This window comes from Salvelinus alpinus, chromosome 17 (genome assembly GCF_045679555.1).
Source record: "Salvelinus alpinus chromosome 17, SLU_Salpinus.1, whole genome shotgun sequence".
NCBI classification, from domain to species: domain Eukaryota; kingdom Metazoa; phylum Chordata; class Actinopteri; order Salmoniformes; family Salmonidae; genus Salvelinus; species Salvelinus alpinus.
Genome location: NC_092102.1, coordinates 42,367,934 through 42,391,580, shown reverse-complemented (window position 1 = coordinate 42,391,580; position 23,647 = coordinate 42,367,934). Strand labels below are relative to the sequence as shown.

The window sequence follows — 23,647 nt, the reverse complement described above, 5'->3', positions numbered from 1 at the left end:
ACGTTCATAGAAGTGAAGGTGTGGCTTGGTCTCTGGCTGATGATGTGTTCTCTGGGAGAGGGTGGGGCTTTACAGGACTGCTTGTAGTCCTGAGCTGTCTAATTGGGATACGATGGGGATGGTTACCATCACAGTGCTGCCAGAGCCACCACCAGTTCCAACAGGCCAGGTTCAGCCGGCCTCCTCCACCACTTCAAGACCAAGTCCCACGCCATCACCTAAGCTCTCCAATCCGGTACAGGTAATAAATGTGAATGACATCTCAGATAGTGACCAATTGGGGACTGAAACTGGTTGAGAATATGTGGTTGGCCTATATGAGATACACAGCCAAAACACTTAACAGAAAAGACTGTGTGATCTGTGGACACGCCAGACCTATTCTGGCTACTCACCCATTTGCCCTAAGTAATGGGGAAGGTTGGATGTGCATATTGGAAAGTTTATAATAAGCCAAATTCAACCCTGTGTAAAACTCTGAGTCTTGTGTTCCCAGAAGTCCCTCCCCAGAAGGCACCGTGGGGAGTTGAGGCATATGGGGGAATATACAGCTGTAACACTGGTACAGGTAGGGGTATAGACTATGGGAGGCTCCCTACTACTGCCTGCATCACTAATGTCACTATGAACTAGAGGTGTTGCTGATGTATGGTGGATGTGTGGACCTGCCAGGCGGTTGACCCCCATTTTGAAAGGAGACTGGCAGGGCACATGTGCTTTGGCCAGTCTGATAACACCATTGACTATTATTGAGGTTACAGCTAACCAACTCCTGGGAGCTGCACATGACAAAGAGGCTCGGGACCAACCCAGGAGACGGCAGAAACGTGACGCTCCTTGGTCCGAGGGTACAGATAACATCCACACCAACCTGTTGGGGTCCCAATAGGGGTCCCCCACGAATTCTAGACATTAAACAGGAATGATGGCCTGTGGCATTTGTTGCCCATTATTGGCCCAGCTATTGTTGATGCTAAGCAGAATGCCTGGATCAATTATATCTACTATAATCAACAACGATTTGTTAACTACACCCACACAGCACTTAAGGGGATGGCTGAACAATTGGATGCCACCTCTCGAACTGCTAGACAGAATAGGCTAGCGCTAGACATGATTCTGGCCAACCAGGGAGGTGTTTGTGCAATTTTTGGAGAACAATGTTATACGTTTATCCCTAACAATACCAGTCCGGATGGGAGCATTTCAAAAGCTCTGAGCGGGTTGGAAAAGTTATCTGTGGAGATGAGGGGTCTTGCAGGTGTGGAGGAGAGTGGACTGTTCTCCTGGCTGGGTGGTTGGTTTGGTGAATACACTGCATTGATGGTTACTGGATTTCTGACCCTAATAATTGTATTTCTTGTGTTAATCTGCTGCGTTGCTTGCATTTTACCCTGTGCTAAGAGATCTATTGCAGATGCTGCCAAAGCTTCTGGCATGATGCCCCTGCTTACAGCCAGCGGGGAGGATACTGAAGCAAACTATCGTGAACAGATGGGGTCAACTGAGGGTGATCCATGGTTTGCTATAAAATAATAAAAATTAGAATTGCTTATTTTTAGTTTAATTCATTGCTTTTTGTTGCACAATATATCTTTGTAATCTTTTACCCTGTATGTTGTCCTACCTTATTTCAAGGTTTAAATCTAGTACCTGTTAGGTGTAGCAGGGTAGACTAGAGGGTTTTTATTTTCTATACAATAAAGGTGTGTTTCTTTTAATCTTTGTATTCTAAGATCAAAAGGGGGAATCAACATTTCTATGTAAAGAGATCTATGAATAAAACTGTTCTCCCTAAGAAGGTTTTAAGTTCCTGGGTGGTAACGAGCCCACCTAGTATATGGAAAAGGGATGAAATGTTTATTGTATGTGACACCTTTTGGGTGTCAAACGGGGGAATCAAAAACGTCTATGTTGACACCTTTTTGGTGTCAAACGGAGGATTGTGGGGTTTTATAAAAGTTTTTTGACATGCTTAACTAACTATAAGCTAGTAGGGCTTCTTATGCATTAAAGTTTGAATTGCTGACTCTTGTGAACCTGCATTTTCCATTGTTCTCACTTTTACCAGTGCTCAGGGCCTAACCATGAATATCAGCCCGAAATGTGTGTGTATGAAATATGTGTGTGTATGCAACAAAGTATCAGTAGTGTGGGCGCTGTACTGTGTGACCGAGACTGTGCTAATCTTAGGGAGACACAGGAGGGGGTGAATCAGGAGACTGCTGACTGTGGTGTACAATGGACAATAACAGATAAGCTATACACACGAAGAACATATCTGAGTAATACTATAACACACGTGATTGAATATTAGCAACTGTATTATATGTGATTGAATACTACAACAAACGTGATTGAATATTAGCTAACTGTTGGTCTGGGCGCCTGGATGTCTGTGTGTGTGTGCTGGAAGTAACAGATAGCTCAGATAAGAAGCTGGGAAGCTGTAGTTAGCCTTGAGCGAGAACAGTGGACAATGTATACAGGTGCAGATATCTCAGACAATATTACAGAGCTGTCTGACCTCAGTCTTTGGGGTGAAGGAGCGTAATCTACACAGCAACAGCGTCGGGACATCACATGCGCTAAGGGGCCAGGACTGGCTTAAGGCGCCAACACCAACGATAGGCTGGGTAAGTCTAAACCACGCCCAGTCTCTACTCTGACAGGCCGGCTCGGAAGTGGGAACTATCTCTGTCATGAGTATTTATTATAATGTCTTTGTCAGTAACAAGTGTCTTCTCTGTTTTCATCCTGCGTGATGTTACAGTGAACCCGTATATACGGAAATTGCATTTGCCATTTATTACTTAGTTAATAAAAAGTACATAGCATACAATTAGTGACTCATTGTCATACTTGTCCTTATACCAGATTGAATTGACGCAACCCTAACAATTGGTGACCCCGACGTGATCTGGCAGGACTTCGCTGGACATTGACGCGCCAGCCAATTGGCCATTGCTGTCATCGAATGGTGTTTTCTCACAAAAAGACCGGTCTATTAAAAAGGTAAGCAGAATACCTATTGTTATAACTAAAATTCTGCACATTGGCGTTATCCAAATTCATTTTGCGAGATCACCTGTCTGATGTAGGTTACCAAATTTTAATAGAAAAGAATACAGTTGTTAAAAGAAAGATTATTATGAACATAGTTGATGGGAAATGCAATTTCAAATACCGGTATGTAAATAAATGATATTGTATGTGTATGACGTGAAATTAAAAGCCTGATTGTGTGTGTGTATGAATGTACGCTAGGGACATTTAAAAATTCTGAAAGAATTTAGGGAAGTGAGTGAGGACAATGGCAACATTAACCACCGTGAAGGGCGGGATATTGGACATAAGACAAGTTCTAATATTGAACGGCAATATACCGGTCACACGGATTTTTATGTGTTTACATGGTATGTTGGATATAAGATAAATTGTCGATTAAAAAGTCTAGGTGTGTTGGACCCTCGACTAAAAGTGGACGGCAACATAGTCCAGGGAAAGGCAGAAGTATTGGATATAAGACAAGTCTAGGTGTAGTGGACCCTCGACGGCAATACACTGAGTAAGACAAGTTCCCTGTAACAAGTAAACGGCAAAATATTTTAAGTTGGGTTTATATGCGCATATTACCGAACAACAATGTTTTGGAGATAAGATAAGTTTACTGATTGAATAAAGACGTGTTGGATATAAGATAAGTCACACTGTATGTCTGTTGCTATATGATTGTGTGTATGAAATAAGTCAGGCTTATATGTAAGAGGAAGTAAGAATATAACGTAGTTAGGTATACTCTAATAATACCATAGACAGTAACACACATTCCCACTATTTAAACATAGTCACATTAAGAGATAATACACAAATATAACCATTTGGGATAAATAGTTAACTATAATGGCCCACATTGAAAAAGTGATAACACTGAAATCTACTCTAGAAATAAATGGAGAAAAATTATACAGAGAATGGACAGAAGAGGGCAGTATTGCAGCGCCTAACGGGCTCCCAGTCTACGGGGAGCCTGGTTGAATGCTGGTGACATAACGAAAAACTTAAAACCAATTCGAAGTAGAGAGACTACAGAAAATTATAATAATAGGGTTATTGTCTCCTTTATTCCAAAAGTAATGGTGGTTCAGGGGTTAAATAGCTGCCTCCCAAGCTTGAGACCGGACTTCGATTCATGGTAAATGCTCTGACTAAAATCTGAGTTTTTAATTGTAATTAAACCATTTGTATGTTTTGCCTAAGAAAATATGGCCATTAGTGTCGGTATAGGATATAAACTGAAACGTTTTAATAACTTGTTTAGGTTAAAATGAAAGACTAATCTAATTTTAAATGATAACTGAATCGTAGAAGTGACAGTTACCTAAACCTGATGAATTCTAAAGAATAACGATAAAGTTGTGCCCATCGTAATGTTATAATTATTATGGATGACTGACATGCGATTTGAATTTAGCGAAGTATATGGTACGTTTACATTTTGGAATTGAGACAGTTGAGAAGTTGATTTTACTTATACGATAGTTTTGGTGCAAAACTCAGTTGGAGTAAGTGGATGTTTTGCCTAGAGGCAGGAATAAGAGAGTTAGTTTTGGTATTGTATTGGCTACTAATTTTCAGGGTACGTTGCTAGAGACAGGATGATTTGTCGTGTAACGACGTTATATTGTGGATTGTTAATTCCATTTAGTAATAAATAATATAGTTGAGGAGTTTTTTAATTAAAGAGAGCAACAGTGTGAATGTATATGTAAACGCATATCCTGATTTGAACTATACTAATCTATTTGATAAAATTACTGAACCTGTATATTCAACATTTGATAATGATTGGCAAATCCGTATATTTAACCACAACGTTGAATTTAGCGTTGGGTATTATAGGAGGAACGGGATACAATTTGTACTTTCCCCACCGGGTGTGGCCGTATCAAATTATGACAAGGAAAATTGGTTGTGTCATTTAGAGGGAAAAGGCGTGCTTTATAGCTTTGAGTCACTTTCAAAAGTGGCGAAAAGTTATTGGTTTTTGTTTAGGTAACACCAGGGAATTCGAACAAGAAGTAAACGTATTCTAAACATGATCTGTTTTCATGATGGGGAACAATGAATGGCCCGCAAACTGGTATGGCTGGCCGGGAGTGTTTTATTTTTAAAGGGACAGTACACGTTTATCACAGTTGTGTGAGTGTAATGGCAGGGTATAAAGTATTTTGTGGAGAAAATTTTGAGAAAGACTGAATGAGTTACATGAAAAGTCACTAGAGGGCGCCATTGGTCAATTTATGGAGGTTCATGTTATTGGGAAAAGGCAGACAGTTACATGAAACATAGAGGAAATTTAAAACGAATGATTTGAGGGTATTATCATAATTATTATGTTTTGTTTGTAGTAAACGTTTGGGTTAAGGGGATTTCCATGTTCCCAGAGACAAGATATCTTAAAGTGGCACACTCATATATGGAATATTAGGAGTTTTATTTTCTGAGTTTTAATTAGACAAGGGAATTTTTAATTTTTAATTTTTAAAGATGAGGGGTTCTTTAATAGGTCTAGACATGGTATGGAACACGAATGTAAGGGGGTGGTGTAACCTTTGACCTGTTTTCATTGCATTCCCCGGTGGTCTGATCACCCACGGGGGGGGGCATGAAGATAATAAATTTGTGGTCTTCTGGGATACTAGTTTTGAGATAAATTATGAGGTAGGACAAATTGTGGGGAGCAGGGGAATAACCTCTAGGGAGAAAGAGGAAGTGGTTCAGGATTCTGTTTTTAAACAACAGAAAAAATCCCATTTGTTATCGATAATAAATGGGGGAAAATATGATACATTGAGGTTTGAACAGGAGTTATTTTAAGCCAATAGGGCAGGAAAATACATAAACATTAAAATCATTAATTAAAATAAATAAGTTTCAGTTCTTAGGAGTGGTAATTTACTGTGGATAAGGTATCCACACTGTAAAACATATATTACTTATTTATGAGACTGAGTTTAAGGATAACCAATGTTATTGTTAAAAATATATATATATAGTTGACTCTTGGGGGAGAGAGCTTATTAGTAAAGAAAGGATTTGATATGGTTAGCATTTGTTTTGGCCTATAAATTGACAGGGGTAAATTGCCACCATAGACATGTTTTTCTAAAAATCCATGAGTTTAGATGAAGCCAAACAGTGAGACATTTAGTTAAAATTTGGAAACAACACAGTTGTTACAGACAGATAAGGGAAAGGGCAGACAGAGGAGCCCTCCCCGCACTGCTGAGACCTTGAAGGTTTGAGAGCAGAGAGGGCAGTTTTGGAAGGGGCGCTCCTACATGATAATGTCAGAACATAAGGATATTTTACTAATTAAGGTTGTTACCTGGCCAGAGCCAGGTATCAAAAGTGGGATGGGTACATTGTGGCCTAGGATAGGATGGGGCCCATTGGATAATAAACAATTTTATTTTTTTTTATTAAAAAAATTCTAGCTAACAAATAGGCATAGAAGTTAAATATATAATCAGATAGAACAAATGAGAAACTGTTTGTTAACCAAACCTGTATGTCCAAGATTTTATGCATTACAGGTGAATTAAAGGAGAAGGTGATTCACTCGACCTGGGGGCATATCGCACTTGGAGGGTGAGACACACTGACACTGCCGAATGATCACAGAGTTAAGGAGAAGAACTGTTGCTAATAAAGCTCGGGGGTCAACTCCTTAATGAAAAATCCCTGACCCCGCCCTTTCATCACTGTGTACGTTCATAGAAGTGAAGGTGTGGCTTGGTCTCTGGCTGATGATGTGTTCTCTGGGAGAGGGTGGGGCTTTACAGGACTGCTTGTAGTCCTGAGCTGTCTAATTGGGATACGATGGGGATGGTTACCATCACAGTGCTGCCAGAGCCACCACCAGTTCCAACAGGCCAGGTTCAGCCGGCCTCCTCCACCACTTCAAGACCAAGTCCCACGCCATCACCTAAGCTCTCCAATCCGGTACAGGTAATAAATGTGAATGACATCTCAGATAGTGACCAATTGGGGACTGAAACTGGTTGAGAATATGTGGTTGGCCTATATGAGATACACAGCCAAAACACTTAACAGAAAAGACTGTGTGATCTGTGGACACGCCAGACCTATTCTGGCTACTCACCCATTTGCCCTAAGTAATGGGGAAGGTTGGATGTGCATATTGGAAAGTTTATAATAAGCCAAATTCAACCCTGTGTAAAACTCTGAGTCTTGTGTTCCCAGAAGTCCCTCCCCAGAAGGCACCGTGGGGAGTTGAGGCATATGGGGGAATATACAGCTGTAACACTGGTACAGGTAGGGGTATAGACTATGGGAGGCTCCCTACTACTGCCTGCATCACTAATGTCACTATGAACTAAAGGTGTTGCTGATGTATGGTGGATGTGTGGACCTGCCAGGCGGTTGACCCCCATTTTGAAAGGAGACTGGCAGGGCACATGTGCTTTGGCCAGTCTGATAACACCATTGACTATTATTGAGGTTACAGCTAACCAACTCCTGGGAGCTGCACATGACAAAGAGGCTCGGGACCAACCCAGGAGACGGCAGAAACGTGACGCTCCTTGGTCCGAGGGTACAGATAACATCCACACCAACCTGTTGGGGTCCCAATAGGGGTCCCCCACGAATTCTAGACATTAAACAGGAATGATGGCCTGTGGCATTTGTTGCCCATTATTGGCCCAGCTATTGTTGATGCTAAGCAGAATGCCTGGATCAATTATATCTACTATAATCAACAACGATTTGTTAACTACACCCACACAGCACTTAAGGGGATGGCTGAACAATTGGATGCCACCTCTCGAACTGCTAGACAGAATAGGCTAGCGCTAGACATGATTCTGGCCAACCAGGGAGGTGTTTGTGCAATTTTTGGAGAACAATGTTATACGTTTATCCCTAACAATACCAGTCCGGATGGGAGCATTTCAAAAGCTCTGAGCGGGTTGGAAAAGTTATCTGTGGAGATGAGGGGTCTTGCAGGTGTGGAGGAGAGTGGACTGTTCTCCTGGCTGGGTGGTTGGTTTGGTGAATACACTGCATTGATGGTTACTGGATTTCTGACCCTAATAATTGTATTTCTTGTGTTAATCTGCTGCGTTGCTTGCATTTTACCCTGTGCTAAGAGATCTATTGCAGATGCTGCCAAAGCTTCTGGCATGATGCCCCTGCTTACAGCCAGCGGGGAGGATACTGAAGCAAACTATCGTGAACAGATGGGGTCAACTGAGGGTGATCCATGGTTTGCTATAAAATAATAAAAATTAGAATTGCTTATTTTTAGTTTAATTCATTGCTTTTTGTTGCACAATATATCTTTGTAATCTTTTACCCTGTATGTTGTCCTACCTTATTTCAAGGTTTAAATCTAGTACCTGTTAGGTGTAGCAGGGTAGACTAGAGGGTTTTTATTTTCTATACAATAAAGGTGTGTTTCTTTTAATCTTTGTATTCTAAGATCAAAAGGGGGAATCAACATTTCTATGTAAAGAGATCTATGAATAAAACTGTTCTCCCTAAGAAGGTTTTAAGTTCCTGGGTGGTAACGAGCCCACCTAGTATATGGAAAAGGGATGAAATGTTTATTGTATGTGACACCTTTTGGGTGTCAAACGGGGGAATCAAAAACGTCTATGTTGACACCTTTTTGGTGTCAAACGGAGGATTGTGGGGTTTTATAAAAGTTTTTTGACATGCTTAACTAACTATAAGCTAGTAGGGCTTCTTATGCATTAAAGTTTGAATTGCTGACTCTTGTGAACCTGCATTTTCCATTGTTCTCACTTTTACCAGTGCTCAGGGCCTAACCATGAATATCAGCCCGAAATGTGTGTGTATGAAATATGTGTGTGTATGCAACAAAGTATCAGTAGTGTGGGCGCTGTACTGTGTGACCGAGACTGTGCTAATCTTAGGGAGACACAGGAGGGGGTGAATCAGGAGACTGCTGACTGTGGTGTACAATGGACAATAACAGATAAGCTATACACACGAAGAACATATCTGAGTAATACTATAACACACGTGATTGAATATTAGCAACTGTATTATATGTGATTGAATACTACAACAAACGTGATTGAATATTAGCTAACTGTTGGTCTGGGCGCCTGGATGTCTGTGTGTGTGTGCTGGAAGTAACAGATAGCTCAGATAAGAAGCTGGGAAGCTGTAGTTAGCCTTGAGCGAGAACAGTGGACAATGTATACAGGTGCAGATATCTCAGACAATATTACAGAGCTGTCTGACCTCAGTCTTTGGGGTGAAGGAGCGTAATCTACACAGCAACAGCGTCGGGACATCACATGCGCTAAGGGGCCAGGACTGGCTTAAGGCGCCAACACCAACGATAGGCTGGGTAAGTCTAAACCACGCCCAGTCTCTACTCTGACAGGCCGGCTCGGAAGTGGGAACTATCTCTGTCATGAGTATTTATTATAATGTCTTTGTCAGTAACAAGTGTCTTCTCTGTTTTCATCCTGCGTGATGTTACAGTGAACCCGTATATATGGAAATTGCATTTGCCATTTATTACTTAGTTAATAAAAAGTACATAGCATACAATTAGTGACTCATTGTCATACTTGTCCTTATACCAGATTGAATTGACGCAACCCTAACAATAGAAATGCATTTATTAATCTCTACAAACTTTTTTGTCCACGTTTATTATATTACAGGCCTCTTAATTCATACACTTAAATTATATTTTTAAGTGAGCAAAAAAATATATACAAACTTTTTCCTTAAAGTATGCTTTTTTGAGATGACTAATGTTATTTTCCCCACTACAACAAAAAACGATGTAAATACATATAATTTTGTCCAGGGTTTATATGTATCATTTGTCCCAAAACAAATTTTGCCTCACATCTATTCTGATGGTGGGGAATGATGGTCGATGACATCTGGGATCAACTTCGTTACCTTGCTTGAGCAAATTCGAATCACTCACTGGTCACTCGTCATGTAATGCCTGATTATTTTCAAAATGGAAGCGCAGAAGACTGCACGTGAACTTTTCACTGAAGCAGTGAGAGCAGTCCTAGAAACTTGGCCTGTTTTACAGGTAGGTGAATATTTCATATATCAAACACTGTATATTCGAGCACAGGCTCTAATTGTGTAATTATTCAGTCCTAAATAGCAATAAGGACATTCATGGGCCGTGCTGATAGCTGGCTACTAAATGTAACTGCGTTAGCTAGCTGTAGTTGTTGGACTGTGCTGTATTTTCCTCCGTGCAATGTTTGGTTAGCTAGCTCTATAGCGATAACGTTATAAGCGTGTCAGCTTCCTAGAGATTTAATTAAGCAGTATACCGATGTTTGTAGTTACATGTGTGTAACAAATAGTGTACAAACGTTGTTGTTTTGCAGATCGCAGTTGATAATGGATTTGGAGGCGTGTACGGCCAACAGAAGGCAGATTGGATGGTGGATGTGGTCCAACAATATTTTCATGACAACGGTAACCTGACCCATGATTTCCGTACATAGCCTATCGTTACCCAAATATATGTTGTATTATTACATACGTCGCATCTTCCTCTTTGCGTTACCGCACAACTGCTAGTATGAAGCACCCGTGTCTGCTCTGTTTAGATTACTTGTTGACATGCTGAACAGTCCCAGGCAGACTTTCAGTTCAAGCTAATTGAAACTTCTTTGTTTACAGCAAACCTGCAGCCAGATGAAGTGGAGGACTACATAGCAGACCTTATGAACAATGAGTTTGATACAGTGGTGGATGATGGCAGTTTACCTCAGGTGCACATTTTGTTTTCAAATGTCAACACACAATATTGGGGCTACCTGAAGGTCCGTTTCATTTTCAACCAACCGCATTCTTAATGTCAAAATGTCTCTAAATCAATGCTTTCTTCATTGATCAGGTGGCACAGAAGGTTAGCCAGATCTTTACACAGTGTCAACAAGGAAAGCTTGCAGAGGTCAAAGATCAGATAGTCAAACTTAACAAGAGTGCAGAACGAGCCAAGGTCACACCTCAACCAAACGCTGCTGAAGAGTGTAATGGAGATGAAACAGAGGTACGGGTTTTATTGGTATAAGATGTCAAATTGACTATTTTAATGCTAGTCAGTCTAGTGTCAATTCTGAAAAGGTTGTGATTGTGACATTGTAAATCTTGTCATTGTAATCCAGTTCATGGAGTGTGAAGCAGCAACGTCAACAACCCCCCCGCGTAGTGCGGCACCCAAACAGACAGATCAACCCCAGTCTCAAGAGGAAAACGATGGTTGGACGACAGTGGTGCGCAAGAAGTGACACTACTGTAGAAGTGCGCTGAGTGAATTGGGATTTTACTGCCGCCTAACACTGTTGCTGTTTTGTACGTGTCTCGCCGATGGTTCTGTCATATTGGGAGGATGGACATATGTTCTGATAACCTGGACACAACCTATACCTCGAGTTCATTAGCTCACATTTATGCAGGTGTCAAGAGGTCACTTATCAGGGCATCTTCTGAGGAACTGTCACTGTTTACAGGAATTTCAGTTCAGTAGCGATTAAATAACCATCTATAGTGTGTGTGTATATATATATATATACACACACACCACTCACCTACAATGCAGATTAAGGCAGCCCCCCGCACCTCTAAGGGGTTGGGTTAAATGCGGAAGACATTTCAGTTGAACAACTGCCTAGGTATCCCCCTTTCCAATAGTATGTATTACTGAGTAAGGGATAGAAAATGTTCCATTTTCATATCAAATTGATAGAAGTCTATTTATAGTAGTAAAAGTTGTCAGCAGTGTTAAATATAAAACTTGAAAACAGCCAACTTAAGAATGGTGAATTTATTTAATTCACCATCTCTTGGCCACATGACAGTGGCATACAGTACTCTAAAACTGCCTGAATCTGGTTTCCAAAAAAGATTTATTCTGAAGTATACAGGTTGTAGGATATCTGGTCTTTCATGTTTAAACACATTTTATGTTCACAAAATAAGCATTCCACATACAGTTTGGCGACATGTATAAAAAAAGTGAAGGATTTTTTTTTGTAGACTTTTTGTTTTGCATATCAAGGCACTATTTTAACAAATGTGACTCAGCACAATGAGAAGTAGATCATCCATTTTAAAACAAACTACAGATATCATATTCATCCCAACCATTTATAGAACCTGTAATGCTGCTTTAATAAATACAAAGAATCTGTAGATTTAGGTTACTGCTACTTATGTGCTCAGAGTAATGGTAACGTCAGTTTATATTAACTTTAGATAAATACTCAACATTTCATTTAGAAAAGATCTTCATCTAGGCTGAGAATAACCACACTGACTTAGTGGTACAGTATGGACTCAGTGGTATACAGTAAAGGTTAGAAGCATGGTAGTTGTGTTGTGGTGGTGGACAGTAGTCTACAAGTTGAGCCAGGGGTGCTGCAAACACTGAGCGGCGGTGGCTCTCTTCTCTGGTGTGACATCCAGCATGGTTAGGAGGAAGTCACTGAACTGGGCCGCCTGCTCCAGTGGCCACTCGTACTTCTCCAACAGCACCTCAAACAGACCCCATGGCTTCAGGTTGGCTATGTGCCTCAGCTCACCTTCAGGAGGGAAAACAATACACTGTTACAGTGAGCTAAACATTAAACCACAAAAATAGGGCCATAGTCTTAGATCATCATTTTGGGGGCTGCCGAGTGGCGTAGCAGTCTAAGGCACTGCATCTCATTGCTAGAGGCGTCAGTACAGACCAGGCTGTATCACAACCGGATGTGATTGGGAGTCCCATAGGGCGGCGCACAATTGGCCCAGCGTCGTCCCGGGTTTAGCGTCATTGTAGATAAGAATTTGTTCTTAACTGACTTGCCTAGTTAAATAATAAATCCTATTAGGCACCATACAGGTATGTCATTTGGAGGATATTTCTGTAGACATCTGTTCTAGGAACACTGAAGGAAAATATATTGTAGTGGTACATTCTAATCAGATGAGCACTTGAGTAATACGAGACAGGATACGTGAATTGTACTACTGTAACATTCCCTAAATCGGTCTGACCTTTCTTGTTTGACGCGTTGCTCAACAAGGCATTGTTCTCTTGAACCAGACTATTCTGTGACATAGCTTTTTACATACAGTACAAAACCATTACGGATACATTTGACTTTTTTTGCACCTAATTTACTGTAAGACTTACCTCGCCTGTCAAAGTATTCTCGTGAATATCTCCCAGACAGAGCAAAAGGGGGCGGAATGGCTCCCATTAACTCAATGATGTGTGCAATGTGATCTGAGAGAACAAAAGAGAGCATTTACATCCCTGTTAAATTCTCATTAAACTAACAACTCACTATGTAACAACTTACAAATGAATGGCTTCCTGTTCTGTGTGGAATCAGAAATTGTCTGGCTTGAACAGCTTATTTAAATACAAGCATGAAACATACATAGCCTAGACAAAACCTCTCCTTGGGGACCCCCAGATCAGGTATTTCACAATTTTGTTGTAGTCCTGAACAAGCTCACCTGATTCACCTAGTAAGGGCTTTTTGATAAGTGGCCTATTGGAATCAGGTGTGCTAGCCTTGGAATAGATAAAATACCTGGAATGGCTGGCGTCCCCGGTAAAGAGGTTTGAGAACCACAGGCCTAGACGATACAAGGAGAGTACAGATCCCTCAAACTCAACTCTGGACCTCGAAGCCAGTTCCACTGCAATGTTCCCCTCTAAATCAGGGATTGATTTAGACCTGGTGGGTGCAGCTAGTTATCAGAGATAGAGATGCTCACTTAGAAATTCTTGTTTTGAAGGGGAAAAAAAGTGCTTTTGTCCATTAAAATAACATCAAATTGATCAGAAAGTTTAATTAAAATAGTACCCTCAAAACACCAGTCTCAACGTCAACAGTGAAGAGGCGACTCCGGGATGCTGGCCTTCTAGGCAGAGTAGAAAAAGCCATATCTCAGACTGGCCAATAAAAAGAAAAGATGAAGATGGGCAAAAGAACAGACACTGGACAGATGAACTCTGCCTTGAAGGCCAGCATCCCGGAATCGCCTCTTCACTGTTGACGTTGAGACTGGTGTTTTGAGGGTACTATTTAATGAAGCTGCCAGTTGGACTTGTGAGGCGTCTGTTTCTCAAACTAGACACTAATGTACTGGTCCTCTTGCTCAGTTGTGCACCGGGGCCTCCCACTCCTCTTTCTATTCTGGTTAGAGCCAACATTAACAATGTCTACATTGTATTTCTGATCAATTTGATGTTATTTTAAATGGATTTTTTTTTTTGCTTTTCTTTAAAAAAAAAAACAAGGACATTAAGTGACCCCAAACTTTAACTGTGTGTGATATATATATATATATCCCAAAAATATATGGGGGATTGGAAATGTAGACAATTACATTGATGGAAGCAGCAATCTGCAATATTAAAGCTGATCCACCCTTTATTTTTTAAAGAAAAGAGTTGAATACCCCTGGTACAGACCTTCATCTCTAGTGTAGTCTTCTCCTGAGTGGGGCTCGAACAGGTAGTCCCCTGTAGCCAACTCAAACGCCTGCAACAAAAATGTCACGTTGGTCAAAATACAATCCACAGAAGGGCAACGCTACAGTGGGAGATCTCAGACGAAACAGGACACATACATAGGATGATGTGAAGAAGGTGGTGGTTTGAGTGGTCCCGTCACGGTTTCGTAGCTTACCATGCAGGCTACGCTCCAAATGTCTGCTGGAGTGCCGTATTCTGCCCCTATCAACACCTCCAGGGCACGGTACTGACGTGTCTGGATGTCTTCTGTGAAGTGTTTGTGCTGGGGAAGTAGAGGGCTGATTAACACCATACTGTTCTTTACCATCTCCACACATCACAAGAGAACAGCTCCAAGTCCAGGTTATCATGAGAACCGAACATACAGAGCTTGTTCTTCCTGTTGAAAACAGTCACTTACCACCCAACAGGCATTGCCCAGGTCTGCTATCTTGATGCGTATTTTGTCAGCATTCTGTGGTTCCAGGGGATTGACCAGGAAATCTGCTGCGCTGAACACTAGAGTGACAGACATACAATTTAGCTCATAATCACAACAACCTCACCATCTAAATACAGAGAACAGTAAAGCAACTGCATGCTGGTGCCAGATATACATAGGGCAACAGAAGTGACAGACAGGATCACAGACAGAGAGATGCCTAGTGAGATACTGACTGCTGGGGGACAGTCCGGAGCGTTGGCTGTCTCTCCCGGTGGAGTAGCCTGACAGGGTAGACAGTGCTGACTCAGACGTGGCTGACAGTATGGAGCCAGCAGACATCCCTGACATCCCAGAGCCAGGGCTGCAGAAACGCATGGGGTTGTGGCCGTTCCAACCCTCCTCGATCCACAACGAGCCAGACTCCGGGCTGGCCTTGGTGTTGGCCGTGGACGAGACGTGGGTGTAGCAGTTCCCGTTTTCATTCCCCTTCACCACAGAGGAGTCTGGCAGAAGAAATGGTATCAACAACATATGGATTTAATACAGAAACTCAACCAGGAAATACAGCTGCTACCAAATCACCATTATGAAGGGATTGGCATTGCAGTGTCACTAGTAGAGGTGAACCACTCACTGTTGGCGTTCCTCTCTGGGTCCCCAGCGTCGTCATCCTGTCCCCAGGGGGTGCGTAGAGGGTTGGAAGGGTCTGGTGGAGAGGTCCCGTCCAGATCCTCCATCTTCTGAAGGTCCACCAGTCTCTCCTCCAGCAGACGCTGCTGCCGCTTTGCCTTCCTCTTCAGCTTCTTCTTCTTGTTCTTGGTCACCTTGCCGCTCTAGACACACAGATGGACATAGAGACAGATACAGGGTCAGGCCAGGACGTCTGGAGCTTTCCCAATCATGATGCCAGCCTGACTGACCATGTGATGCTCCCTGACAACACTACCAATACTGTAGATTCTGATGACTCCAGTGCACAGTACCAGAGGGTCCAACACAGAGAGTACATGCCAGGCAGAAAAATAGGAGAGTGTGCAGAAAGGAAGTACCATTTACATTTTACATTTAAGTCATTTAGCAGACGCTCTTATCCAGAGCGACTTACAAATTGGTGCATTCACCTTATGATACCAAACGGAGAAATATTCAGTGTTAGCCCGTCTTCAGTCTCTCTCACACAACAAGTCTTCCTCAGACAGGTGAGTTTTAATACGTTGTAGTAATATTACGGAGTTCAGATGGCGTTGCCTGTATCTATATACAATGGGGCTCAATTACATTTCACATGATTACTTTTGATTCTAATCCTCATTTCCATGGCAGAACCACTGCCCTACAACAAACAGTTTTGATTGCAAGTAAAACTTGTGGGCACTTAAGAAGCAGACTAAACATGATCCCACCGCAACCTCTATATATCCTGCTAGCTAGATGACCACGCTATTCTGAGCTCCAGCATGTTACCGTCGACAGTTCCCCAGTAGGTCTCTTACAGAAAGTCCATCCCATCTGACAGTATCCCTCAAAGCTGACTTGGTGAACTCACGTGCCCACGGCTGTCGGAACAGGCTTTGGCTCAGTGGGTTAGCTAGCTTTGCGGTGATCTGCTGAGGCAGCTAACGTGAGCCACGCCTGGAATTTGAGGAAGGGCCAATTGTATTACAAGGGATCAGATGGCATTCTGTTTTCCAACTGAATAACAGTGCTACGGCTTTAAACTTCCCCCAGCCATGGCCGGGGGGGGGGGCAACAGCACACGCTCCAGCTCAAAAGTCCTTTAGGTTGTTTATTCCACTGCATATACTTTAGTCTACTTGTTAATGGATTTGGTATGAAATGCTATCTACGCTACAGTAATACATTAAAGTATGGTGCTCTTTAAGTGCCAATTATGTGATCATTCATGAGGTTTAATGAATTGTTCAAAACAAACATTCTAAGAACTGCATACAGTGGGCTAGAAGACTTCTTGGTCCTGGAGGAATATGTCAGAGAAACGTGATAGGTTGTTTTCACCTGCCGTGATGAACATTTCCTATTTCAAATACGAATAAAAAAAAGTACTCAAATTAGATCTATATGAAAGGAGGGCAGCTGTAAAGAGCCTATCGGATAAAACTGTATCAAGTCAAAGAGCTGACACTTTCTCACATCACAAAATTGTTGTGAAAAACCCTACAAACCCAATAAAGAAACTGGGTAAATGAATATGTTCTTTGTTGGACAGCAACAGGAGGCTGAAACGATGCTTACATAGAAACCACAAATCAGCCATGGGGCAAAGCATTGTCCACTGAGAATGTATTACTTGTGATAAGGTATTACTGTGAAGTGTCTGACGGTGACGATTCGGTCACCAAGACCTCATTCCCTCTCCTCGATTTTTTACATGTCGTTTAGAAAGCCAACTACTGTTTTGACATGCGGAGACAGATGATACACTACCTGAGTAGGAGACAAACCACCAAAGACACACACACACCAACCATCACAACGTCAGAAAATAATCGTTAGGCAACATGATCACATCACACAAAAGCTGAGGTGAGTTATGATCAACGTTAAAGCTCTGTTCACCAAAAGTGATGTTTCTTTCTATTTTATTTGCAAGACTATCCCTTCTGTGGCAGGCAGGCAGGACTTCAGTCTGAACATACCTGGTTCTCCCTTGGGGCGGTGCTAACTGCCATCAGAAAACGAGGTAAAAAAGGAAGGGAGGGACAGTAAACCGTAATGACCACAAAAACAAACACACAAGAAAAACAGGACAAAGTTAGAAACCAAATAGAGACAGAAGAAATGACGATGAGCAGATTTGATAGCAGAAAGTATGCAAAAGAGAGAAGAGACAGACGCATAGGAAACATCTAAACATGCAAGTAACAAATCACCACAGATTTACATCTAGACAGTTGACTAAATTTGAGAGAGCAAAGGCTTTTGATGGAGTCAAAGTGAATATAGATAGTTGTCTGTATGTGTACAGCAGGGGTTTCAAACATCAACAGTGTTTTCAGCGAGGTCCGGAAGGCCACACTGACATTTTGTAAATTTCCTTGCCATCAAAATTCAAAAGAAAAAATTCCTCTGTGCATCATGACGAGACTATATGTAGACCCATTATCATTTCTACAGTTTTAACCAGTAAAATGGTCATCCACACCCCTGGTGTACAGTATAACACACATTACTGTGAAGCCAGTAATTTGTCAAGTCCAATTAAAATTTTAACAATTACAGCACACATACAGACACACATGAAGCACTCACAAGATGACCCTATGCTATATCCCCTCAGAACAAGTTTGACTAATAACAAAACGTATGTTTAAGTTGAAAGTCTAGATGTTTTCATCATAAATGAACCAACCAGCTCACCTGAGGAGCCCGAGGGAGGAGGGGCTCCTGACTGCTGCCACATAGTGGCCTCTGCAGCCAGCCGTCTGATGTACACATCATCTACATCCAGCAGGATGTTCTCCGGCTTGATGTCGGTGTGGATGATCTTACATTTGGTGTGCAGGTAGTCCAGGCCCTGCAGAACCTGTGAAGGGCAAGACATGGAGTATGTATAAGGGTGGTTGAAATGGATACGTGGAACTCGCCAGTTTCTAGTAAAGTGTTACTGACTACTGTATCATTAACATAAATGCTAGCAATGGTAATATCTAATACGTTGATCATATTTTCCAGGTTCCCTGGCTATTTTCTAAACGCTGCACCTGTGAAACCGGCTTGATATGCTATAAACACAGGAGAAAGTGCTGTGGTATTCCTTACCAGTCGGAGAATGCTCTTCACAGAATAGACGCTGTGTGAAACCTGCTTGATGTGCTATAAACAGAGGGGAAAGAGCTGTGGTATACCACTGTACCTGTCGGAGAATGCTCTTCACACAGACTAGAGGAAGGCCCATGTAGTTGGACTTGATGATCCACTTCAGCAGCTGGTGACCCAGAACCTCCAGCACCATACACACATCTGACACACCAGTTAAGGAGAAGCGGATTCACTCACACTTACACATGAAAGATCCCTTTAATACACAGACCAAAATCATATTTATTTACCATGCCTGCATTTTTATATATATCTGAAAGTAGTGTGTAAAAAAACATGGACAAATTAAAAGCCACCTAATGACCTAGTCATGATTCCTGCATTTTCACAGACCCTGTGACCAAAACACAGGTATTGTGTCCGTGTGAATGGTTCAGATTTTTTGCAGGTAAATTCATAAATTCAACACTTCCATTGTTTAACACCTACTTAATTTGAACTGCAAACAGCCCCCATGGTTTAAACCCCCCCACCCCTACCAATTGGCCAGTTCCCTACTGAAGTATAAAAGGGGTCTACCTGCAAAATAAGAGGTAAATTAGGGGCTGTTTGAAAGGGGGTCATATAAACATTGCCTTATATTCTTTTTTACAGGTAACATACCACATCTTCTGTCTGAAATGGGTGAAAGAAAACAGGGAAAATAGTAGTACAGGCAAATAGGAGGAGAGGAACAAGATGTGGGCAAGGTCCACCAAACCCAGTCGCTTACAGGGTCCACCAAACCCAGTCGCTTACAGGGTCCACCAAACCCAGTTGCTTACAGGGTCCACCAAACCCAGTTGCTTACAGGGTCCACCAAACCCAGTTGCAGCCGGTAAGCAGCAGAAAGGATACGCACGCCATTGACCCCAGATATCTTAAAGTCATCAATAAGCTGTACAATGGTCTCTCGTTTGGGGTCTGTAGGGTCACTGTCTCGCACCTTAGGCCACAAAATAAGCGTAGAAAAGTTACTTCAATTCAGAAACAGAATGATCTATCCGTATATGCTAGAGATGTTTGTTAGAATGTACTAGACTACAACTCCCCAGAGTGTTGGGCTAGCTAGCCATCTACACAGTACAATGATTATGACATCAATCAATTTCACCAAACAACTATGTCATTTGCTTTGGAGGATGCCCTTGGGCTTGTAGCCATAAATGAATGATGTCTGTGGGTGTGCTGTCTGTCTGAGGGTGAAATAAATAGGAATGCACTCACACATCTGAGCAGTTTAATCTCATCCAGCGCCGTCTCTGTGTAATGCAGAGCACTCTTCACCACTTTCAGTGCCACAAAGCGCTTCCTCCTACACACAAACACAATCATGTCATGACTCAAACTGAAGAGAGAAAAAAAAAAAAAAAAATAGCCAATAATGAAAACTTAACCATTCAGCACTGAATGAAACAAAATGATGGGAATGAAAAACATTAAAAAAGGATAAATATCATTAGGCTTCTCGTTTGTGTATTACTGGTATAGTTTAACAGATGCACTCGAAAATCAGTCACTTACTGCAGGTCCCAGCATAGCCATACAGTAGAGAAGTGACCCCAACCAAGCTTTCTGACTACGTGATATCGGCCATTGAACAAGTCTCCAATCTTCACTGGGTAGTACCCACCTGAAATATACATAGACTTTCACTCACACAGGCTTATTAGCATTATTGCATCATCCTAGTAGATTAATTATATTGTGTGGTTGACATACTTATGATATGATGTCCTTGTAGATACAGTATTATTAAAAAATCCATGTGGTGACTACATTCATTACATAACCACCAACACAAGTAATTCCACTCCCTGATGATTTTTCAAATAGAATGACCTTGACTGTCACTTTCCTAATCTGCCACACTATTGCATCGATCCATTAGACAATTATATAGCCTACCTTTGCAGTAATCCGATGGGTCCTCCTGCTCCTCATCATCTGATCCGAGCAGCTCTGTTGGTGGAGGGGTGAAGTCAGGTGGGGGTGGGCTGAGAGCCTGCGGAGAGGTGGTCTGAGATGAGGTCAGTGGTTTAGGTGGAGTAGAGGACAGAATTGGAGGGATCCCTAGTGAAGGTGCTATGGGAGAGGACAGTACGGGGGTGGACAGAGTGTCAGAGGAGGGAGTTAGTGGTATAGGAAGTGGCTGGGTGGTTAAAGGAGAAGGACGTAAGAGATGGGGAGGGCTCTGGGAGAGGTTGAGTGTGGCAGGGGGTTGGAGGTCCGGGGGTTGGAGGTCCGGGGGCCTCTGGGACAGGTTGAGTGGGGCAGGGGGTTGGAGGTTTGGGGGTTGGAGATCCGGGGGCCTCTGGGACAGGTTGAGTGGGGCAGGGGGTTGGAGGTCCAGGGGCCTCTGGGACAGGTTGAGGGGAGGGGTGGGAGAGGTTTTTGGTGGAGTCGCAGGCCTGTGTATTGTGAGGATGCGACACAACTCATCTGCGGTGGGAATCTGGGACCTGAAACAAAAACACAGAACAGCCTGATGAAACAACCGTCTCAATATGGTTTCTGTTTGCCTTTAGGAAGGTGGTGACGATGTCTTTGCCTAAACAATAACAACCAGCAAAATATCCCTTTATCAGAAAAAAATTGACTAATTACATCAGTTATATTTAACTAGTCATCTAAAAGACTGACTTGACATTCAGCAATGTAAATACTGTGATTCTCTTGTAAACAAGAAGCATGCGTGCACTTCAACAGACAATGAGGGGTTTGTGTTTTATTATGAGTGAGACGTGCGTCACATTAAATTAGAGTGCTGACCGTGGCCCGTCTCCAAAATTCATTGGGGGGGGGGGTTATGCAATTACCAACGGATAATGATAGTCCAAGTAGTGCACTCCCCATATCTACATTTGCACGGTCCCCACACGTATTTGTAACAGCAGTGAAATGGGTATTGTTAAGGTTTGCCAGGGTTAAACTGAAATAGGCACAGAGCAGGAAAGGGGGGAGGCATGAGTCAATGTGCTTATCTGGAGAGGTGAGTCGCTCCACCGCCCCCGTGTATTTATAGCACAGACATAACTACTAGCTAGACAGAACCAGCTGCAAAAACTGATACATGCTGGTAGCCGACGCATAGGCAGGGAATGGGAATAACGTTAGAGTAGCCAACGTTGCTCACCCAATATCCAAACTGGGGAGGTTGTCACCGGATCCTTTTCGATGTTTCTTTCCTTTCTTCTTATGCTTCTTACTGTGGGTGCTATGCGGGTTGTTATTACCGCTGGACACTGCTGGCGATCAGGGAATATATCATTAACTACCATATATCCACAAGGCTAACGTTACGGCTATATGCCTTGTAGTATCTGCAGTACTCACTCGCATGGACAATCCGCTAGGGTTAGTGCAATACGGGATCCTTGGGACGTCCCTAACCGTAACCCCCTACCACAACCCTTACATAACCCTAAACCTTGATTTCACCATTTTTAAAATGTCAACTTCAATGGGGTGACTTAGGTACGTCCCAAGGATCCAGGGTTGCAAGAAGCAATCAGCTAGCGCTAACTGGAAATATTACATTTTCATTTGCAAATTGGACTAACGTTACTTGCCAGCTGCGGATTTATTTTTGTGTGAAATCTGAATACATATCGTTGACGTGTAAAACTTAGTAACAAGACGGACAAATATTGGAAAGAAAACACATTGCCACTGGAAATATTTTTAACACATTAGCTAGCTCGTTAGCTGGCTAGTTTAGCTAGCAAGGAGTGTCTGTGCTAGCTGGTTAGCTTGCGTGCGCCAGACAGCTGGCTGGCTAACGTTAAGCTAGGCTTTTTTTATACAATGACATAAACATACAAATCAATTCTAACTCAACGATGAGATAAATTAGTAGTCATGCGACCATCTTTATCATTTACATTGTGTTAAACGGTAGATACAAACATAATATTTGGCATGTTTTAAAACTCTCACCGTTCATCGATATCATCAGTGCAGCTGTCACCGCACACACTGCTGGCAGGCTGTATTTAGGTTCGCGCCTGCGCTGTAGTTATGAGCACAAGCGCTTTGGGAACAGTGGTGGGGTCAGCTGAGCAGTGGTAGGGCCATGGAACAGTGGTCACTGGTCAGGGGGATATGGGTATGGCAAGTCATTTAAACATAATCTGTTAAATTTACCCTGGTCAATTGTCATTTCGATTAACCTGGCATGTATCTACCATCCAGGCTGTATCACAGTGCAGCAGGTAGCCTAGTGGTTAGAGCGTTGGGCCAGTAACCGAAAGGTTGCTGGATCAACTCAAAAATCTGTTATTCTACCCCTGAACAAGCAGTTAATCCACTGTTCACTGGTAGGCCATTAATGCAAATACGAATTTGTTCTTAACTGACGTGCCTAGTTAAATAAAGGTTCCATATAAAATCACAACCGGCTGTAATTGGGCCAGGTTTGGCCGGTGTAGGCCTTCATTGTAAATAAGAATTTGTTCTTAACTGAAAGAATGTTATTGAAGAATATAACTTAAATATAATATAAATAAATCCCTAATGAGATTTAGTATAAAATCTGTGGCCTACTCCATTGTTTTTGTTTTTGTTGGTAACAAAACAATGTATAGTATAGTGATTTTGCCTATCTCATGGACTGTAAATCCTTGTATTCATAGCTCCATCAATGAATTTAAAATGCAATGATGGTGGTTACATTTCCCCAGCCCCACCCCTCAGCTTTGGCTATACCAAACCAAATGGATGGGCTGTGGGGTGGAAGACCAGTATAGTTACCAATAGATTGAGGCTTCCTGGTCGCTTGTGCCAACTCATGGCTTGTTTGTCATGGTTATGCTGAAATA

General features: G+C 42.2%; 2 protein-coding genes across 4 annotated transcripts; one reads left to right on the top strand and one right to left on the bottom strand.

Moving 5' to 3' along the window:
• The first annotated feature begins 9,972 nt into the window (after positions 1 to 9,972).
• On the top strand, positions 9,973 to 12,076 carry tsr2 (TSR2 ribosome maturation factor). The gene is made up of 5 exons (XM_071348989.1): positions 9,973 to 10,120; positions 10,431 to 10,521; positions 10,729 to 10,820; positions 10,946 to 11,101; positions 11,217 to 12,076. The coding sequence occupies exons 1-5, from the start codon at positions 10,043 to 10,045 to the stop codon at positions 11,337 to 11,339; spliced, it is 540 nt and encodes a 179-aa protein (XP_071205090.1). The 5' UTR covers positions 9,973 to 10,042; the 3' UTR covers positions 11,340 to 12,076.
• srpk3 (SRSF protein kinase 3) lies at positions 11,939 to 22,864 on the bottom strand. Of its 3 annotated transcripts, XR_011668573.1 has the most exons (17): positions 22,767 to 22,845; positions 21,964 to 22,075; positions 20,736 to 21,289; positions 20,352 to 20,460; positions 20,055 to 20,142; positions 19,686 to 19,773; positions 18,883 to 18,989; positions 18,387 to 18,552; positions 17,666 to 17,691; positions 15,643 to 15,841; positions 15,242 to 15,511; positions 14,985 to 15,082; positions 14,739 to 14,846; positions 14,522 to 14,591; positions 13,635 to 13,794; positions 13,229 to 13,321; positions 11,939 to 12,632 (listed from the first exon to the last, which is right to left on the bottom strand). XR_011668573.1 is itself a non-coding variant. In XM_071348988.1 (16 exons), the coding sequence occupies exons 1-16, from the start codon at positions 22,780 to 22,782 to the stop codon at positions 12,448 to 12,450; spliced, it is 2,286 nt and encodes a 761-aa protein (XP_071205089.1). In that variant the 5' UTR covers positions 22,783 to 22,864; the 3' UTR covers positions 11,939 to 12,447. The 3 variants fall into 3 exon arrangements, 2 of the variants coding, with proteins under 2 accessions (XP_071205089.1, XP_071205088.1); XM_071348988.1 differs by lacking the exon at positions 13,635 to 13,794 and having other exon boundaries at positions 21,964 to 22,072; positions 22,767 to 22,864; XM_071348987.1 differs by lacking the exon at positions 13,635 to 13,794 and having other exon boundaries at positions 22,767 to 22,842.
• Positions 22,865 to 23,647: the final 783 nt, after the last annotated feature.